Source organism: Motacilla alba, chromosome 7, assembly GCF_015832195.1.
Source record: "Motacilla alba alba isolate MOTALB_02 chromosome 7, Motacilla_alba_V1.0_pri, whole genome shotgun sequence".
Lineage (NCBI taxonomy): Eukaryota > Metazoa > Chordata > Aves > Passeriformes > Motacillidae > Motacilla > Motacilla alba.
Window position 1 is genome coordinate 24644449 of NC_052022.1, and position 21387 is coordinate 24665835.

General features: G+C 37.2%; 1 protein-coding gene across 19 annotated transcripts in view; it reads left to right on the top strand.

The window, feature by feature from the left end:
- ABI2 (abl interactor 2) overlaps positions 1-21387 on the top strand; it is a 65612-nt gene that overhangs the window by 24763 nt on the left and 19462 nt on the right. For 8 of the 19 annotated variants that reach the window (XM_038142966.1, XM_038142963.1, XM_038142965.1 and 5 more), the window contains exons 2-6: positions 1458-1625; positions 9474-9650; positions 13359-13376; positions 20307-20404; positions 21139-21285. In XM_038142966.1, the coding sequence (XP_037998894.1) occupies positions 1458-1625; positions 9474-9650; positions 13359-13376; positions 20307-20404; positions 21139-21285 (608 nt within the window). The remainder of the gene's footprint in view (positions 1-1457; positions 1626-9473; positions 9651-13358; positions 13377-20306; positions 20405-21138; positions 21286-21387) is intronic. The other 11 variants (XM_038142964.1, XM_038142967.1, XM_038142977.1 and 8 more) reach the window with 2 other exon arrangements.

Genomic DNA, 21387 nt, shown 5'->3' on the forward strand with positions numbered 1-21387 from the left:
TCTTGGATGAACAGGAGCTGCTGCTCTGCTCCTTCCTAGCAGATGAGGAACTGCTACCAGTGCAGCCTGCTAACTGGCCAGCTAAGATAGTGGTGTTGTTTATGGACACAGGAAGTTGCCAGGAAAGAAAAAGTATTGAGTGTCTTTCATCTAAGCATTTAATTGAAGTCTTGTGCCTGTGTTTACATGTGTGGGTTTTTTTTTTCCTCATGAAAACTAGCAATCTTCTTAAAAGACTCTTACTACAAGGTCTTGGAAACATAGTGAGCTGTAGGAATTGTTTTTCTGAAATACAGGTACGCTTATTTTCTGTGCTTCTCAAAGTACATATAGTAAAATGGATGCTAGATTCAGCTTGTGCTGAAAGATGTGAAATGACTTTATATTCCCTCTTTAATAACAGCACATTTCTTGGATCTAGATACCCAACCTATGTGGATAATATAAAAAGCCAAGGAAATAATGAAATACAGTATAGTAATGACAGGTGGGAGTAGAGAACATTTATCAACTGTTGCTTTAGAAACAGCACCATCAGCCTGTAAAATGGCAAAAGACCACCTAAAAGTGAAGTTCACTGTTACTGAAGCCTTGAAAAGTGGAAAGTTTCTTAGCACCTTAGTTGTATGTTTTACCAGTGCTTTAAACTGTATTCTTTGTACTGGATTTCATCTTAGTGATAGTAACTATTTTTCAAGGAGAAACACAGAACCCTAGCAATTAGATTCTTAGCTTATTGTTTTTAATGCTCTTTGAAATGTATGTATGTTTTTAAATTTCTAATGGTTATCTTGTCTGTTGATAGCCTAAATACTTGTAGGTGCTCTACTAGTAGAAAAATCGATCATATTAATTTTTCATACAAGAAAGTATTCACAATGTGAAAAAGTACAAAACATGTTTAAGAAGAAAACATGGACCCACTCTTTTAAAAAAGGATTCTTCTCACTTTGTATTCAGCTACCATCTTATGGGAATAATTATAGTTCATTCACTGTGAATGACTATTTGTAACAACAACGACTAGGAGATTGAGGGTTAAATGATTAGGAGAGATGAGGAATATGGTATTTGGCAGCTCCTTGTAGGCTGTTAGGAGTTATAAATGAAGTACCAAGTTTACAAAAATGAAACAGTTCTAAACTGTATAAAATCTAGGATAGGTGTCTCAGAGTGCTTTTCAAGTAAATTGCTAAAGTACTGAATGAGAAGTTCAACTTTTTTCAAGAAAAATCCAAGTATATGTCAAGAAGAAAAGGAGCTTAATTCTTCTTAGAAAGTGTAGAAACTCTTTAAATATCAAGGTAGTATCTTCTGTGGAAAAATAGTAACTTTTATTTAGAATTAGTTTGGCTTGTATAATTCGTTGTCTGTAAAGAGAGGCAAAAAGAGTTAGTTCCAAGAATCTTTGTGTGAAAGACTTTATACTAAATAAACTTTCCCTTTGTGTTTTTCAGTCAGCAGATAAGCAGCGAGCCCTGGAAGAAACCAAAGCCTACACAACGCAGTCCTTAGCAAGCGTAGCCTATCTGATCAACACTTTGGCCAACAATGTTCTCCAAATGCTGGATATCCAGGCATCCCAGCTCCGGCGCATGGAATCTTCAATCAACCACATTTCACAAGTGAGACTTTTTTCTTTTGCCTTTGATATTTCATAGCAAGTAAAACTCTGACCTGAAATCTTGTGAGCGAAAAGAATTTAAAACAGAAGGATGCATTTCTTCTCATACTCATTCTGGGATTGGGTCTCATCATGTGATTCTGTACCAGTGTTAGTATGAGCATTTTACATACCAAAGCAGGTTAGATGCATTCTCAGCCAGATTATTGCTTGGAGAAGGCGTCATTCTACGTAAGCAAAAAACACAGAAAAATTGCTGATAGTAAAATGAGAATATTATGTTAAGAAATACAAAATGGATGGTGGAAAACAGCACTCATCATCTTTTTACTTTTTCTGTTCCTGTAATACTGGCATCTAATGACAACAGCATAGATGACAAAAATAGTTTGCTCCTGGCTTTTCTTAATAAAATGTACTTTGCAGTGACATGAACAAAAGCCAAGATTAACGTTTCAATTTGTGTATGGCTGCAGAGCTCCTGCCATTGTTTGCAGTTTTTCTGAGCAGCAGTAAACTAAGCTGCTATAATCAGGAGCCCAGCTTCAATCACCACATTGATGAGAGAGTTTGACTGCCAGAATGGGCTGAGAATGAATGATATGTAAAAATGCCACTGATGGCTTAAAAGAGAAATTAAAAGCAATGATACAGCAGGTTCTGGTTCTTGTGTCTATTTACTGAATATTTTGTGTCTTAGTTGACCAGTACATTTTGGCTACTAGGATTTCTTGATCTCCATGCAATAATATAAATTAAAATAAAGAATACTGTGTTATTTAGAAAAACATTTGAAAGTAGGGGCTCTGTAAGGTGGGAAATAAATGGATGGATTGGATCTGTTTGAACCAGCCAAATAAGTGAATAATTTTATGCTGGCTTAGTGGGCTGAATGGCCTCTGATTGGGTCAAAGGAATCCCAGGGCAAGTACAAAGACAGAGGTGGGGAGGACTTTCTCTTTTGATAGGGCTGTGCTATTAGATTGCTTCAGTTTCAGTTATCTCATGGATCTGCATCAAAAATAAGCTGGAAGTTTGATTTCTTCTGCTAGATGCTCCATGTTAATCATTATGTGGACAAGTAAATTTTTTTCCCCCCAGAAAACGTTGTGAATTATCCTGTGTATGCCTATCTGTATGCTCTGTGTGTATGTGCTTCCTCACAGGCTAGTGCCAGCTCACATGTGTTCAGCTGTTTGAGAGCCTGATGCCAAAGACAGTATATTTTCCATTTCATGAATGTGGAAAATTCGTTTTGTCAGACAGCTTCTGTAAAGTAGCTTTTGTGGAAAGAGTCATAGCATTTTAAATTTTTTCCTCCTGAGAAGGTGACATTTATGCAGATTGAGAGCTGGGTCAGATTGTCTTTGACCTTTATACAATACAGATAGTTATTTAAAACAGAGCACTAAATTAGCAGTACCCCATCACTTAATGAAGATGTATCTGCAAAATTTCATAGGTTGAGCTTGAACAACCAAAAAAAAAATAAAATCTGTGATGGATTTTTTTTTAAACACTGCTAGTTTGTTTGGGGGGATTTTTTTGTTGGTTTGTTTCAGGTGCATCTGTATATAGGATGCTCCCCAAATCTTTATGGAAGAAATAATATCAGAGGGGCAAACAGTATTTAAATTTTGGATATTTTATACATGAAGTGTATTGATCCAAGGAACTTTACTAAGTTAAGTTAATGTGTTTGGAAGTGGCTTCTCCCATAATACCAATGATGTAGATTAGTGTGCCTTAATTTCCAGGGTTATACACAGTTTTTCTATAAACAAATAATTTATTTTCAAGAAATTTGGTTATACTTCTGAAATTAGCCTAATCTGCAGAAGGTTTCCCTAGTGTTTATCTTGGGTGTAAAGTTTGGTGAGCTTTTTCTAACAGCACTGAAAGTGTGTTGTGGTGTAATACCTCACTGCCAAATTAGGATTTCAGTCAGACTGAGTTGAAATGAAGTCAGTTACATAGAACAGAAAACAGGTTGGTAATTACAGATAGTAAATTAATTTTTGCATAAATGCTTTGGTCAGTAGGTCTTGGTTTCTAAGTTTAGAAAGCAATATATGCAAATTGTGATATCTTTATGGAATCCTGCTTTTAATTCTCATTTGGGATTCCAGTATGCTCCAAAGAAGGGAGCAGAATCATTTGGTGCTTGGTATGAAAATTTTTCCCGAAGTGCTTGTTTTGTACAAGTAGCTCAGACTGGGAGAGGTGTGATTAACTTTGTAAGATAAAATACTGTGATTCTCTGTTCATTGGTAGAAAGCCAATTTAAATCCCTTTCTGTGTTTCCTTCTAAATGCCAACCTAATCAAAGATCTGAAAAGGAAGCTGATAATAATATGTGCTTTTTCAAGTTGCGTATAGGTTGTGAATAAGGAAATTGTTACTATTGAAACTATTTTTATGCAAGTGATTAAATCCTATTGCTTTAAAAATTAGAATTACTTTGGTTTGGTCTGAAAGCTGATGAATCTATTCTTACTTGCCTTCTTGAACCTTGTCCAGAACGAGATGATACACAGTGTTTCGTATTTGACTATGAATTTAAATCTTAAATACAGATCATATGTACAAATATTTATACTTGTTAAAAAAATATCTTTCGGCTTTCAAGTTAGCAGTCACTGTGAAATGTTACTAGCATCCACATTCTTTAAATTAATCTGGCAGATTTTCAGGTTTTAATATTTGTATGATGAGAAATGTTTTTTCAGGTTTAGCAAGGTCATTTTTAAAACTCTGCTGCTAATTATATAAACGAGCACGTTATCACAAAGATGAGTAGTAGCGATGAGTTTTCTCCAGTGGCACTGTGTTGGGGAGGTGTGCTACACCCTCCCCTTTCAGAACTGCCACGCTCTTGGCTGTGAGAGCAGGCAGTGAATAGACTGCAGCCTCGGATTCCCTGCAGGCAGCAGCTGCTGCTTAGCTGGGCTGTACCAACATCTGCGAGCTGCTCAGTCTCTGCAGGGAAGTTCACTTGGACTTTGCACTGAAAAGTCTGTAAAGGTTTGTGACCTTTCTCAGTTGTCTTATTGTTGCAAGGCACAAGAATAGAAAACACTTCAAAAATGGTGATGCAAGGCCAGTTTTGCACAGGGCATGTTATCTGTTTATGGAACAAGTAGTTTTTCGGCATTTTTTAGCATTATGATATCTTTTTTTATGTATAAATTGCATGCAACTTGAGACAATTACTGTCACATTTCCAACATGTCAATATTAGGCAGTTGCTAATTTTAAAGTAATGATCCAGTTTTCAAGGTAATTTGCAATTAGTTTTAATTGCATCAAATTAATAAGATTAATTGAAAATAAAAGTCCAGCAATACTCATTTAAGCAACATTTTCTTCTAAGATTTTTGAAATGGAATTTTAAAAGCCTAGACTACCAGACTGACAGTTAATTTATAAATTTAAATTAGAATGGTTTGAGAAGAGGAACAAATTAAGGCTTCTGGAGACTCTTATCTCTGAAATTTCACTGTAATTCAGACTTTCAACATGTTTGTGGTTGTGGTTTAACCTCAGCTGGCAACTAAACACCACATGGCTGCTCACTCACTTCCCCCTAAAAGGCTATGGGTAGAAAATCAGAAGGGTAAAAGTGAGAAAACTTGTGGGTTGAGATATGTACGTATCTCTTTAATGATGATGATAATAATAATATAGAAAATTAATATTTAGGAGAGAAACCAAACCCAAGAAGAAAGGCTGCAAATGAAAGCAATTGCTCAGCAGCAGCAGCAGCAGCTGAGAGCTGCCCAGGCAGTCCCCAGGCAGCAGTGCCCAGCCAGGCTCCCCAGCCTGGGGCTGCTGACCATGAGGCCGTGTGGAGCATCATGCCCTGGGTCAGCAGGGCCAGCTGTCCCAGCTGTGTCCCTTCCACCTTCTTGTGCACCCCAGGCTACCCAGTGGTGGGTGGGATGGGGAGCACAAAAGGCCTTGACTCTGTGCAGTCGCTGCTCAGCAGTAACTAAAACATCCTGGAGTTATCAGCTCTGTTTACAGCACAAATCCAAAATACCACCCCACACTGGGAAGAAAATGAATTCTGTCCCAGCCAAAACTAACTTAAGTTAGTTAAATGCTAACTTAATACTTTGAGAAATTTTGTTTGCTGGTAGAAGAGAATATTTCTCAAAACTCATGAGTTCAGTGACTTCTAAGTGAACTTGTAAGTAGTGTTAACTTTCCCAGAAATTATTTCATGGTTTTTTTTTGTTTTAATATTTGCAGAGCTTGAGACTGGCTTTTTTGAATTCAGTATGAAAACTTATGTTTCAAAATGGCCAGAAAATTCCTAATGGAAAAAAAAAAAGTGATGGTTCATACTTATTTTTCCTCTTAAGCTCTCCCTTGGCTATTGCAGGGATCTTGGAAAGCATATGAAAAGATGATGGTAATGAGCCTAACCTCTAACAAACTGTCACATAAAAGCTTTTGGCAAAGGTAATAGAGATATCTGAAACAAATTTTTAAAAGCATAATAATGCAGTCAGGCGTCCAAAATTTCATGTTAGAAAATAGGGTTTTAAATTGTAGAAGGGCACAGTGTATCCCGTCTGCTTTTTCTAACAGAGTTTTCAAGCCAGATGTTTTGTTAGTCCAGCTCTAACCCCAAAAACTTCTCTTTAGAACTTTCTAAACTAATGAATAAACATTTTGGTGCATTCTCCTGTCTTGATAAGGGATTTATGTTAGTACTGGGGGTAATAATTACCTGTGTGTTGAGGATAAATGTTTTCATTTTCTTTAGTAGCAGGTTAATCTTTGTTACCTCCTCTACTAATGGAATACTGCAGTGTTCCTTTGTGCTATTTTATGGGTGTATTATGATCTCATGACTTCCATAGTCTACTAAACAAGAAAATGAAGTGTTTGGAAAACTGCCAGCATAATGCTTTTCAGTACCATTTTAGGTGTGTGGACCAGAATTAGGTGCAGTTTATATACATTTAGTCATTCTGTAGCTATTCAAGTTCAAAAAGATTTTCTGAATCATAATGCAAGGGAAATCCCACCAGATGAGCTTCAGATTTTAATTAGGTTTTGTGCACTTCATTGTTTGTTACTGTAGTCATGCCTCATGATCACCATAGTCCTTAAGGAAGCTGCTTGTACCCGTGGCTCCTATTGAAAACTCACTCTTCATTCATGGAAACAGCTTTGCACAGGGCCAGGATACCATTGCTACAGTAACATGAGCATTAAATATCTGTACTTGCATTATATTAGTAGATAATTACATCAGAAAGTACCGAAAAAACATATTCAAAGTTGCAGAGTTCTAGCACTTGAAATAGAAAGTGAGAAATCATCTTACCAACCCTGCACTAATAACTTTCTTTTCGATTTCTGGATTGAAATTAAGGCTCTGAGTCCAATATCCAAGGCATGAAAATGGTTTTGAAGCACCAGATTCGGACCTATAAGATTTTGATGTTCCAGTACATCCTGAAGTGCAGCTGCTATTGCAGCTGAAGTTTTCTAACATTCTAGCAAATGGTATCAGGAGCCTGTGAGACAAAGAACATACAAAAGTCACGTCTCTGCAGTTCTTCAGTGACATGTCTAGACCACAGATAAAGTTTGCAGTAGAGATTGAATTCATCAGTGGTGTATCAGTCATGAGACTGTCCTCCTAAGCTGTTGCCATCACGTATCTTCAGCTTCTTAAGACAGTGTGTGCCCTGTGGCTGGTGAGATGAGGAATCTGTAGACCGTCTTTTCCAGAATGTGTGCTCCTATTCCCTATGCTGTAAAGCAAAGGTCTAGTACAGAGAAGGGATAAAAGCCTGAGATGGAAGATGAAATCTTACATCTTACCCTGATGCAGAATGGTGTACTTTAGGTACTCTGGCCTGGAAAATGTTGTTGTGCTCTGTTTGCACTTGTGCTTATACCATAAATATAGCACTGTAAGAGCTGTGAAGATCTAACCTGCACTGCTGTATTGGGGGTTGGTGTATAGTCCTGGTCATCTTGAGGAGCTTCAGAAAGTACCTTGGCAAATGCATTGAAGAGTGGTTTACTTGTTAAGTACCTGCAGAAATACATGTGTTTTTGTAACACTTGTGTGAACTGTGAGTTCCTGCAGAATTTATATATTGCCCAAATCTGGGTGTACTTTTGTGTGGGTGTCCCAGATAGTTCAACTACCCCTATTAAATTCATTGCTCAACAAACTCGAGCTTTCCAAAGTGAGATTTGCCAATACATTTTGACCTTAAAATCTATTTTTCTATAGCTCTATTTTAAGAAATAACTATGTACCTTTAGTGGAAACCTTACAGTTCTAGGCAGGTAGAACTAGAGTGGCAGAATGTACATGACAAAGCTGTAGTCAGTGCCTAATTTCAGCAAAGTTACAAAATCTTGAAAATATGTTGCTGGGAAGTACTAGGCAATCTTCGTGATAGTACTGTAAGCTCACCCCAGGTATTTGTGGAAATCCTTCCCTGGAAATAATGCAAAGAAGCAATTTCTTGGAAGTAGTTTGGGGGTTGGTTTGGGTTCCTAAAATTTTTTTTTTGGTCATTTTAAAGGTTGTGATGTTTGTTCAAGGTAGCACAGGTTCCATTAGCTTGTTTTGGTATCAGTAGCACAAACAGCAGGTAAAAGAGTGTAGCCAACCCCACTGCCCCAGTGCCTACCCACAGAAAAATAAAATAGACAAAAATGTGTGTTACAAAAGTGAGTTCTCATTTGTACCTGTTCCCCAGTTGCCACAAAGCTTGGTTCAAAACTGTGAAAAGTGTTTCTGGAGCCATTCATGATTACTGAAGTGGTAACAAGAAATCTCTGACTGTTTAGAAATCCTTATGGTGGTGGTGGTGGTTCTGACTGTTTTTACTTTTGTTTTTTATCCTGTCGCTGAAACTTTGGTTCACAGTTTAGCAAATTTCCTATAGTGAAAGCTGTTTTTGTGAACAAACAATTATTTTTTGTTTAAATAAGGCAAGGAAGTCCATGGCCCATGATTTAAGAGATAATATTTTCATATAAGAGATATGTGGACTTTTTGGTAGCATTTTTCACCAAGAGATAAGTGGACTTTTTGGTAGCATTTTCTTACTCTTGTTACCTAACAACATTCACGTACATGTTTTTAGGCAATGAATTTTGAGCAGGACTTTGTCTTACACCAAAGATTTTCCTGTGGTACTGATTTTAGTTCATAAAGTTGGCCCTGGGCATCCAAAGGGAAGGCAATGGGCTTAACCTCTGGCTTTATTGTCGGTGCATTAGTATGGAACGTGTTCTAACATTTAATCATTGCTTTGTGATGAGTGAGTTGTAATGACCAAAATACTTTCTTGATTTGTCTAAGTGAAATTTTATTCTATCATAAGATTACCAGTCCTAATTTAGCAAACTTTTGCAGTGCGAGAAGACCTCCTTGTGGTTTGTTTTTCAGGTCTTAAAATTAAGTTTTGGGGAGGCATCCTTACACTTCATCTAGTTGAAGTCTATGTCAAAGACAAGCTTAGAGAGCAGTTGTAAAATAAAAAAGGATATGTGAAGGAATCTTATAAAACGGTGTCAGTAAATTGATGCAAACCACTAAGAATGGAAAGGAGAAGGAAGGTTTTTGAAACTGAAAGAGTGAGGATAACAGAAAACCCAAAGGTCCCCCAGCTGTTAGTGTGGCTTTAGAGGTGGTAAATTCAGCAGTAAGTTGAAGAAAGATGTTACAATCAAGTATATGTAGTGATATGTTTAGTACAGCGTAGAGATCTTCAAAACATTAGAACTGATTTAATTTTTTTTTGATACTGACTCTGTATTCCAATGCATACCACTGTTAGTAAATACACTGCGTCTTTTGTAGACGGTGGACATTCACAAAGAGAAAGTTGCTAGAAGAGAAATTGGTATCTTGACTACAAACAAAAACACCTCAAGAACTCACAAAATCATTGCACCAGCTAACTTGGAGCGACCAGTTCGCTACATCAGGAAACCTATTGATTATACAATTCTAGATGATATTGGACATGGAGTGAAGGTAGGTGATATTGTTAAAACAGCCAAACTGCAAATTCATTGTCTTTGTATATTTTCAAAATAACCTGATGCTTTTCATGGTAATATACCAGTTTCTCCTTGCCTGGACAATGTGTCTGTAAACATGAGAGGAGTCCTGTCCGATTTCCAGTTGTCCCTTCCCCTTCTCTTGTCCCACTGTTTTTAAATGTTGCAAACTCACTGAATCTGATTTCTGATTGGGACTGTGAGTCTCACCTTCAAAATGCTTCTGAATATCTACTTGTGTGATGCTGCGATTATTGTGTGGGTCCGTTGCCAGGGATATACATGAGGGCTGAAGGGCTAATGACCATCACTTTTCTGCTGGATTAGCACCACAGAGTGTGATCCAGCTGTAATTGCTACTGGTTTACTTTGACACTCCTGTAAAGGAAGGGTTTGCCTGAGAAATGTTCTGGGCTCCCTTTTCTTCTTTCTGCCAGGGTCAGTTATACACAAACCCATTGATGTGCTTTGTTAAAGGGAACTCTCTACAACTTTTGTGCCATATGGGGTTTTGGGATGGGAATATTACTGCCAAGTTTAAAGCCAGCTGGTTTTCCCTTTCAAGATAAGGAAAAAAGAAGGAATTTCAGGGCAGAGATCGGACTGAGATACAACTGGTGGCTGTTAGATCAGTGTACACAGTAGCAGTAATATCATGTGTCAGGTTAGGTATATGTTTTTAAAAGCACATCCTGAATATAAGCACAGTCTTAGCAGGCGTGAGCTCATTGTTAACTTGTGCTGCCAGGAAAACAAACACGGAAATGAGAACACTGACAGTATTAAAGTTCCAGGAAATGACAGGTAAATAGCACAAAATGATGTCATTTTTACAAGGCAAACTAACAAATGTGTAAACCTGCTAAGTAGCAGTAAGGTAAGATGCTTCTTCCAGTCAAGTACACCAGAATTTCTTTTGCTTGACTTGTAACTGGGTATCTCTGTTGCCCTTTTCGATTTATCTGCTTGGATGGCCATTTGAATGGCAATAGGTTGTTTAACCTAACTTTTAAAATTCAGATTCTGAGCAGTTTAAGTATCTTTCCCAAGCAGTTTTACTTAAGGTCTTTTCAATATCCTGTTTGTTAACTGGATAAAAATCTCCTTCCTCCCATTTCTTACCCAAATAATCGACCTCTGAACAGATTTTAGAAAAGACAAATAAAGAAACATACAAAACTTTATTAACTACAGTTTTGATCAGGAAATTATTACCAGTTGTGTGTTAAAATCTGCTACCAATTTTGAATTTATGCAGGTCAGCAGATCTCCTTGTGGATATGGATGGAGCATATTAACCTGTAGGATTGCTGTTGCTAATATTTTAATCATCACTTTTTGTTTTAGGGGGATCATTTTAGAACTCATTAAAGAATAGTTTTTAATTGCTCTGCAGCACAATTTTATTTAGCACTGGCTCTAAATCATTATAATTGGTATCCCACTTACCTCAATGTAGCAGGCATACTAAGATGCAATGAATTATGTTCTTCTAAAAGAACATAGTTCATCAAATGGATGATGACTCGAGTATGTTTTGCATCCATTTGTTATGCTTGTGATAGACTTAAATTATATTTACCATGTACTATGTTTATCTAGAAAATGAAGAAATATTGTGCACTTGTGAAACAATATTTAGAAAACTTGAAGTCATGCTATCCTTAAGATTGTAAATGTGTTCCAGTTAGGTTAATCCTGTGTTTAGGACAGAAGAAAGAACAGTTTTCCTGCTGATAGGGGAAAAGGTGGCCAGTTGTGCTTATGAACCTGTTTTTGTTCTGCTTGAATAACTGCAGATTAGTTTATTAGATCTCTGGCTCTAGAACAGAGAGAAAAAAATGAAACATGTAGAAGCTTTAAATTTGTGTATATATAGCTCTTTATTGTTTGAGCTGTGATACTCTTCCCTTCAAGTGAACATTCAGAAGGAGTTGCATAAACAGCGTTGAAGTTCCAGTTAGCATCAGGGTTCCTCAGTCTGCATTTTTTGTCCTTTTTCTGCTGAAGAGCTTCTGCTCCAGTACTTGGACCTGGAATTACATATTTTCAGGCCAGTCAAAATGCTGATGCAGCAGACATTCATTGCAGTCCCTGAGAAAGATGGCAAGCTGGACAGAATAATACAGACATAAAAGGGAGAATCCTTGGCTGAGAAATTCAGTATGCCATGCTGAGAGAAGTGGTACAGGCCCTTAAGCATCTTCTTCCTTCCATTCAGAAATTTGAAGCGTAGTGGAGACAATGTTCAGGAAGGGTTGCCCTAGAGGATGGTTTCTAAATAGATGTGAGAGGACTCAAGTGCCTCTGTATCATCCCAGCAGTTCCTCCTTACCTTCCCTCCCTGAAGCTACAATGCTGCAAAAATCTAAAGAATCTTTTGTGTGAAAGAGACTTGCTTTCAATTCTTTTCAAATGTTTCCCAAGTTACAAAGTCTGCCAGCCTATTCTTCCCACCAAAGACTTCATTAATCAAGAGAATGGAAAAAAACCAAGTGCTCCCTTCAGAGAGGTGTGTATTTAGGCATTGTAGCTATCAGGCAGTGCTGCTGGGGTCTCTGCAGATGGACCTTCCAGTGTAAGTGACCACTGTGGCCAGTACAGGGGGCCTGGTTCTCCAGTGTAGCTCTATGAGGCAGAGACCATATTGGTTAATTGATCCACAGAACTTTAAACTCTAAGACAGGAGATTTTCTAGTAAATCAGATTAGGTTTCTTTGTAGTAGAGCAGGGTCTCTCCTAAATTGATGGAACAAATCACTCACTCTGGATGCTCTACTATTTATCCAAATATTTAAATAATTATTTATTTGAATATTTAAATATTTACCTGAATATTTACTGTTCAGTGCTGCAGAAAGTGTAACAAATTTAATTATACAGTTAGATAAATTGAACTAAAAGCAGATCATTCAAAGGGAAAGACAAGTAATTTTAAAAGAAATTACTATGGAGAAAGATGTATGACATTGTGCCAGTAAGATGCAGAACTTAGTGTCAAAAAGCTAGCACTTACGCTTTAAAGTAAGATTTTGCTGTTGATTAATGTCTTAATTTATACTTTAGGAAATGTGGATATGTGGTACAGTGTCTATAAAGAGTGCTGTACTTCTTACAAGACAGAATGATTTCTCTTGATATTTGTTCAAGAGAGATCTCATGGCACCAAGTTAACTAACAGCATTCTCTACAAAAGAACATGCATTAGCTTAATATGTTGGAAGCTTCCATTTCAGCTACTTGTAAATGTGCTAATGCATGTAAACAATTTAAATGAGCTCAGACTCATTGATGAGGTTCAAATAAGTCTTTGACAGCTCAAATAAATTAATCTCTGAAGTTAATCCATCTACATCTCCTGATACATTTTGAAAGAAGCTGCCTTTTTGTTAGCATTGTATTTTAAGAACTTGAGTAAACAGTGTACAAGCATTTGAATGTTAAAGTAATAATTTAAAGGCTTTGTGGTCAATGTATATAAAAAGTTTCAGCTTGAAGATCTTTTGTTCATGACATTCTGCTTTAACCACTCTTTCTATGATCTACTGATACATTATTTTGTTAATGCTGAATGCTTAACTTTTTTCTTTCTTTTTCCTTTCTCTTCATATCCTGAAGTTCCAACTAACCTTTCAATGCTTTTTTTCCTTACCTCTTTTATTTGCTCCATTTATGCATTAAGTGGTTGCTTAGATTTAAGGTAAGAAACCCCAGGGCTGGATTTCCATTCTTCTTCTGAGATTATTACACACGGGGAGATGATTGACATCAATGCTACAGATTGTTTAAAACAACACCCGCTCTCCCTTCTGTGTCACAGAACTTCTGTTGAGTCACTCATTGTGGATAAGCATTTTGTGATATAAATTGATGTGTTTATGAATGGAAGTTAACACAGTTAATTTTAAAAGCCTTGTGGTAAAATATTAGCTGCCCTCAGCATATCTAGCAGATCATTTATGAGGGAGGGATGTTGTGCTAGCTTTGAGTAGACAAAAATATAGATAACAGCTGAATATGAGCCTCCCCCTGTGTAATATTCTTTTTATCCTATATACGGTGTAAGCTACGGTTTGATTGGGATTAATGTTTCAGTGTGAGATTGCTCAGATAATGGGCTCCAAAGGTGTGAAACAAATTCAAATCTGTATATTATTTTTTAAAGTTGCAGTATTCTTAATTTTTTCAGAAACTGATAGCAGTACTCAAGGTACTCATCTATGGAAACTTCCAGAAATTTCATAATTGTGTAAAATACTTAATAACTGTTAAACAGCAAGATAAGTGATTTATTTAGTTGAATATTAAATGAATAGTGCATCAAAGAACTCAGGCTGAAGTATGTCAAATTCTTTAAATGTTAGTAGTCTTAGGGGCTGCAGGAGCAGCAAAAAAAGCATCAAATCAATTAGACAAGCAGTTAAATTAAGTTACATGGTATTATGGTGGAGTTCATAGTACATTAATTAATAGATAGGTTATACCCTTTATTGAGTATGATGATATCCTCCTCCTCCTGAAGTGCAGCTGGTTTGGGGGAAGAGGGACTGGAAGATTTTTAGTAGCAGGTGCCACCATTGTAATGAGGGAACTGCATTTTAGAACACAGAATGCCAATATACAGAATGAATATATTAATTAAAGGAAGTTCCAAGTTGATGTGAAATATTTTAAAGTATTTTCTATGCTTGAAAAAAACTAAAAGAAAATCCTGCAAATTCCTGAGATTGCCTATAAAACTAATTATTTCTGTAGATATCTCCATGATGTCCCTGTGAAATAGGACAGATGGTACTTTTAGTCAGGTATTTAAGGATATGTAGCATCTCTGATGACAATGGAAAACTTGTAATTCATGAGAGAATTCCCACATGTCATTTGAAATTTATTTTTACAAAGGTGTGTGAGGTGTACAGTATTTCTGCTCACTTAGTGTTTACATGCTTTTAACTTGAGAATGGCAAAATATATCTCCTCCCTGTTTTTTACTGTCTGTTTACTTAACATGGGTACTTTTGATGCTGAATATGTCTTATTCTGGACACATTTAGTATTGGATGATGGTCTTCTCCATGTTCTTCAAAAAACAATTTGCAAACTCAATTTTCTTTGTTGCTCTCTGCAGTTGCAGTTTATAAACAGTAATGACTATCCTAAGAAAAGTTTTAAAGTTGTGTAATTATAGATTGTATGTGAACTGACATACCTGGGCATTATCTGCAGTGGCAATAAGAGTTTTGTACAGCTTTTCAGAGTAAATATTTTTTTTCTTTTTATAGGTTTGGAATTAATACATTTTTTGTTATAACACAATTTCTTTATTTACTAGAGTGAACCCAGTCAGAAATTTGATTTGGGGAATCAAACATGTCAGTCAGCTTCTCATTGGCAAAACATGAGGGTTTGAAAGAGAAAATAAAAAAGGCAAAAAGCTGCACAGCATCTCTCAGTAGACCTGAGTTATTCTTTGTCTCACTGTAATCACTGTGTATCGAGCTGAAAGAAGAGTGAGAAGCAGTTAGTAACCTCAATTCTGTGTGAATGGTTATTTTACTTCACTTAAAAGTGATTGGATATGAAGTGTTTAGCCTGCATTTCTTTTTTTGTCACTGCAAAAAACCCTTAGCCTTAACCAACAGCTGTAATATTAAACTGACTGACTGTAGCATTGGATTTGTGTCTGAGTAACTTAAATTTTAAACAGATTTTGAAGAAAATTTCAGTTAGAAGGCAGAGGAAAATCAGTTGAAAATGACATTGTTTAAGCCTTTTTGTATTCACCAGACTTGGTTCTCCAATTACTTTGCATGGGTGGATGTGGTAAGAACCAGTAAGCTCACTTGCTTGAAGCTTCTACTTGTGGTCATTTGCCAAAACAGGGCTGAAATTTATACATTTCACTTCCATATAAACTGGTTAAGGAGCTGACAAGCAAATGGTTTGATTAGACATGCACAGTAAGTATTTGAGTGGCTGAGCACAGCCTGAAAATAAATTTACTTTGAGGTAGCAGATGATGGGCCAAAAATCCATTCATCATCTCTGCAGCATTAAAAAGATGAAGCAAGGCATGGAAGGGAGTTTTCATTCAGCCTTGGGGTGTTTTTTCCTGTAATTGGATATAAAATTGCTCAAGAATTGGATATAAAATTGCTCGAGGAACTGCCTGAAAGTTCTGAATATAATCTGTGAAACATCACTGACAGGACACCTTTTCTTACTAGATTTTGGGCCAAAAATTATTCTTTTGACATCCTAAAAGTTCTAGAAAATACAGTGTGAATTTAAAGCATCACTTAAAAATTTGTGACTGTGTCCAGCTTTAGAAGTAGCTCCTTCTGAGGTTTGATTGTGTTGAATATCTGGTATTCAGGATTTTGGTGGTAAAAAACCAACCAACCAACCAACCAACCAACCAAAAATAAGCCAATCCCCCAAAAAGCCCACCGTGCTTGCTTTCTTGCAGGTAAGTGCCTCACATCTGCATACATACAGGACATTGATGCAAATACTTTGCAGTCTCTTGACCAGCTCCCATATCTCACCAACTGTGTATTTCTGCACTTCCTGGTTTTTTTGTTGGCTTGTGAAAATATTCCCGAAAATTAAACTGAATGAACTGCATAATTTATCAGTTTTAGCTGATTTATTTCAGTACAAATTCTTTATACAGTGGAGTGCTAAAGAAATTCAGTATGTTAAATGCTGAAAAAAATGTAAGTATGAAGGAAACTCAGTCATATGTAGGACCATAAGATGGTGTTTTGATCATTGGAATCTATGAAAAACTAGTTGCCAAAAATAGAAATTGGCCAATTGAGTCTTAATTATTAAAAAAATTAAACTTAAGAGGGCAGTTTTTCTGCGTGCTCTAGCCGGTGCCATATTGTATCTTGAAGTCATCAGATGGTACCTTTCTAAAACTGTAGCTCAATAATAGAAAATATTGGATGAAGTATTATTGCACCCTTTTCAAAAAGAATGGTCCATAGGGATCCATTTCTTTACAGTTCATTTTATAGCTGTTACTGTGGAGCTGGATCCCAGAGCATTTTCTAGGATGTCTTACTTACCAAGGATCTGCTTTTTAGGTAGTTTCTATGGTTTCTTCCTCAGCAAAACTTTCAATTCCAGCTCCAGTGCTGACAAAGTTACAGCTTTGGTAGAAGTTATTTTTCTGTGGTGCATCTGCTTGCTAATTCATCTATAAAAAGCTTCTGCAAGGTATCCAGTTAAAAAAAACTTAACCAAGATCTCTTGGTGTTCCACAACTTCTGTTGGTAATTTTGTTGTTTTTTTTTTTTTTTCTGTGAAAGAGGAAAAAATATAATTTGAAAAATCCCTGCATGCATTAGGCACAGACCCTGTGCCCTATTGTCTGTTTACAGGGTTGTCTTCCTGCTTTTACATCAGTCAGCTGTGATTTTTTCATTAGCTTTGTGCCCAAGTCATTACTGCCTCTCTTTCTTTTTTTTTCCTGTTCTAAACACAGTGGTTGGCTGGTTAACTGTGCAGTTGTGAGCAAAGGCACGGACAGTTATTCCTTTATCTTTCTGGTTGCAGGCTGTCCTTTGCTATGCATTTTCTTAAAATGATTTCCAAGATTTAAACTAGAAACCAGCCCCAGCCTGTGGGGCTGAAACCAACCACCATCAGACAGATGCCTTCCTCTGCTTTCACCCTCTCATTAAGTCAGCTGCATCTGGATGTTCCAGCTGTGCAGAACCAGGGGAAATGATGTCTGAAACAGTGCAAGTTCTGGTAAATACCAGCTTACTCCAGAAAAACAATTTTTTAAACTTGACAGCAAATGCAAATGTGACCTTGAGTTCTGGTTGTTGCTTCAGATTTTACATGTTTGTAAGAGGGATGTGTGTGGGTGAGGATTTGTGTATGGAAGCTGTATTTACAACCAAATGTGCAAACAGAAAAGGCAATACAGTAAAGTTTGGAAGAGAGGGGGCATTAATCGCCTTTCTTCCCCCCCCCCCCAGTAGAAATTATTATAGAAGGAGACAGCTGTATATATTACAGTGCTTTAATCTCAGTTGTGTTGGTGCAGTTTTAGATTTTCTTTAGCATCTTGCATGCTTTTATTTCCAAGGATCTGTCCATTTTGATCAGAACTGTTGAAATAATTGTATCTTTTAAATTTCTCTTCTGTGATTATTTGGCAATAAGTCAAAGGGGAAGATACTTGCACAGGGTTGTTTAACTTAGAGAAGCTGATCTTAAAGCCATCAGTCCTGTCAGATTTGAAGACAACCTTGTAAATTCTAATTACTTGCTCTCTGAACAGTTCAATTTCAATGTTGAAAAGTAATTTCCGAGACCCTGAAACTAAACCTACTGTCAGTAAATTTCCTCATCTTTCAAGTTGGGTTTTTTTAAGGATGGTTTCTTTTTGCTAAGTTCCTGTGCTAAAAAGGGGTCATTTTTTTGTTTGGCTACATTTTCTAAAGCTTTCTTCCCATCCTTTTCAAGGATCAGGGTATTTGCAGTGTTAATGAAAATATCAAGCAGTCACGGAGCTCTGTGTTGGTGAAGCAAGTGTTAGCTCCACTTCTGGCTGTACCCAGTGTGACGTTCCAGCATCCTCCACCTCAGCCATCCTTTCTTTTCATGTAGCCATAGCCCTGGGGATGCCTAAAGTTCATTTTTGTTCTTGCAGTCGTTGTATATAAAATAACAACATTATTTGTAATAAATATATGTAATTTTATATTAACTGTAAAGCGATAGCCAGTGATTACATCATCTTATCAGAAACAATCATGCAGCCAGTTAAAACCCCTAAATGGACTATTCAGGGGCACACAGATTGGTCTGGCATTTAAAGACACCCAAAAGCAGAGGCTGAGTGGGCTGTTTGAAATACAGCAACTGACAATTCAGTGAGCATTTAATTAAGGTGGATTTTGTTTGTGGGGTTTTCTTTTTTTGAAAACTCAAATAGGTAGGTGTGTGAAACAGGCATGTTTAATTAAAGAGGAAATACAGGGGGTGCTGCAACTTTAAAAAAAAATTCAGATTTTGCTATTTCTTAAATGTTCCGTGTATAGAATAAAATATATTTCATTTTACACTTTCCCTTTTCCCTTTAAGTAGTTGTAGTTCAGTGCTTACCTCATCCCTCACTTGAATTAACTTGAGATTTCTTGTTGCTTAGAGTTGGCTTAAAGGACTTTATAATGCTGTGGATCATAATTTTGTCTTAAATTGACATTACAGAGTACTCTTGCACAACTAAATCCAAACATCTGTTTTTGAATCTGACAAAATACCTCTTCCAATGCTTGGGTTTTCTTTTCCTCCCTACAGATTGAAAATGTGATAGCATTGGGATTATTTAGAGACAGAGAATCAAGTTTCAGTAGATTAGAATACTGAACGTATTACTCTTTACTCTGTTGTCAATATTTATCAATTCACAAATCTAAACATTGCCAAGGTTTTAAGCGAGTTGTTAGAGTCAAATTTTGAAGGGGTAATCTGCCTTCAACAATATTTGCAAATACTCTCGAGTGCCTTGATCACTGTTTTGTTTTTCTGTGGGAGATGGGGGCAGTAGCCAGGACTTACATTTTAGAAAGAAGAAATTCTGTGAGATAGAGCATGACAGGAAGAAGAGAGAGAGGGATGTAAGCACACTTGTTTAGGCTTGCTGAGTATCTCTGTGTGCCTAAGCAATGGCTCAGGCAGTCGTAAATCCGAGCTGTTTTGTAAGCAGACCGTGTACTGATTCCTGTAAGGATGCGTGCATTGAGGGAATTTTGCTTGGCTGGCAGACTGCAGGGAAGCAAAATGCACATTGGTAACAATTGTTTACAATTCCTAGATTAATCAGTCAGGGATGCAAATGAGTTTTTGAAAGAAGTTAGAGTAAATTATTTTATGTAAAATTTACTTCATTAGTATTTTTACCTGACAGAGGGGAAGTGGACAACTGCAGTTATGTCACATCGCTGCTTAATATTTTTCTCCCTGTCCATTTATTTATAAACTCTCAGAGATGAAATTGCTACAGATGTAATGAAAACACACCTTTGTATTTTTTTTCAAAATAGCTTTCTCTGTATGTTTATATGTGTGTTACTAATATTTAAAGTAAATAACTTTAAAATTTTTTTATAATCTGTGAAAACATTAAAAGATTAATAGATTATATTTATAGATTACTTTGACTTCTCCATATCTGTGTAAATCATGTTAGATTGTGGCCTGTTAGATAAGCCTTAGTATTTTTAAACAGTATTCAAAAATATTTGTGCAAATTTACCATTCAGTAGTGCCATGTGAAATAACTGCCTTTTTCTCAAAAGATGACTGGGAGGTTCAGCCAAGTTAGGTACAATGTCTGTATTCTCAGAGATTTAACATTTATGTGATAGCCTGAAGGCAAATTCACTTTTTTGTACAATTTCTAAAAACTATGTAATAAAGAGTCCTTTGAGCACAACTCTTGACTTCTAGCAGAGTGGAAATTGCATATAAAACGCATGGCCTCTCAATTTTTTTTGTTTGTTTAAACCTTCCCCTACTTAGAGTTAATTGCTAAAGGCATCTCCGTGTCTCTCCCCTGGACCCTGAGCTGAGTGAAGGCCATTTTTGTCCCCGTTCTTTCATGCAGGTCAGCACCCAGAATATGAAGATGGGTGGGCTGCCTCGCACAACACCACCCACCCAGAAGCCACCAAGTCCACCCATGTCAGGAAAAGGAACTATTGGGTAAGTGCAGTTACTGAGTGGGAGAACAGAAGGGAAAAGAGGGAAGATTCTTTATTTTTCTGTAGTGGGAGAGGTTTCATGGTTTTGTTTTAACCATTCACAAAGGTCAAGAGGTGTTATATCTGCATCCTCTTATACTGATCATGTCTTTGTATGCTAGTGTGCTGCTGCAGAAGACAGTGGGCATCATCAGCCTTTCCCAACAGGAGCCTTTTTCTCAGTGCAGAACACTTAAAATTACATATTGTAGAGTAAGATGTCATTAGCTGTGTTTTTTGCAGGTGGTGCTAAACAACTGAAAAATGAGTACATGGCACTGTTCATTGTTTGTGTTGTGCTTGATGAAAGTAATTTCATGCAAAGTTTATGAACCTGATTTTGACCTTACAAAAATGTGTTATTAGTGGGACGAATGCTGTTTGCTGGTGTGTTTTCATGTATTTACATACAGAACATGGTGCTTTATTTTAATGCAAGACAATGGCTTACCTTTAAAACAAGAATGGGATGTGGAACACAGAGTTTACTGATAGGAAGGCTGAAGTACCTGAAGAACATTCTTAATTCTTTTTTCCCCCTCATCCTACAAAATAAGTACTGCAAAGTGATAGAAAAAGCCCATTTTTTAAGCTCACATTCCTGACTGGTATGTAGCTGTGTTTCAGAGAGTGAGCAGTCTCTGGTTTAGCGTGCGTTACCCTAACCGGCTTCTGGCGTGTGCTTGTGCCGTGCAGGCGGCACTCCCCGTACCGCACGCTGGAGCCGGTGCGGCCCCCGGTGGTGCCCAACGATTACGTGCCGAGCCCGACGCGCACCATGGCCCCGGCCCAGCAGAGCCCCGTCAGAACGGCCTCGGTCAACCAGCGCAACCGCACCTACAGGTACCGGCCCGGCCCGCTCGGGGGCAGAAACCCCCGTGCGGAACAGCAACTCCACCTGCACCTCCCTCTGCCGGCAAGCTCCCTCATGCACCCTGTGGACTG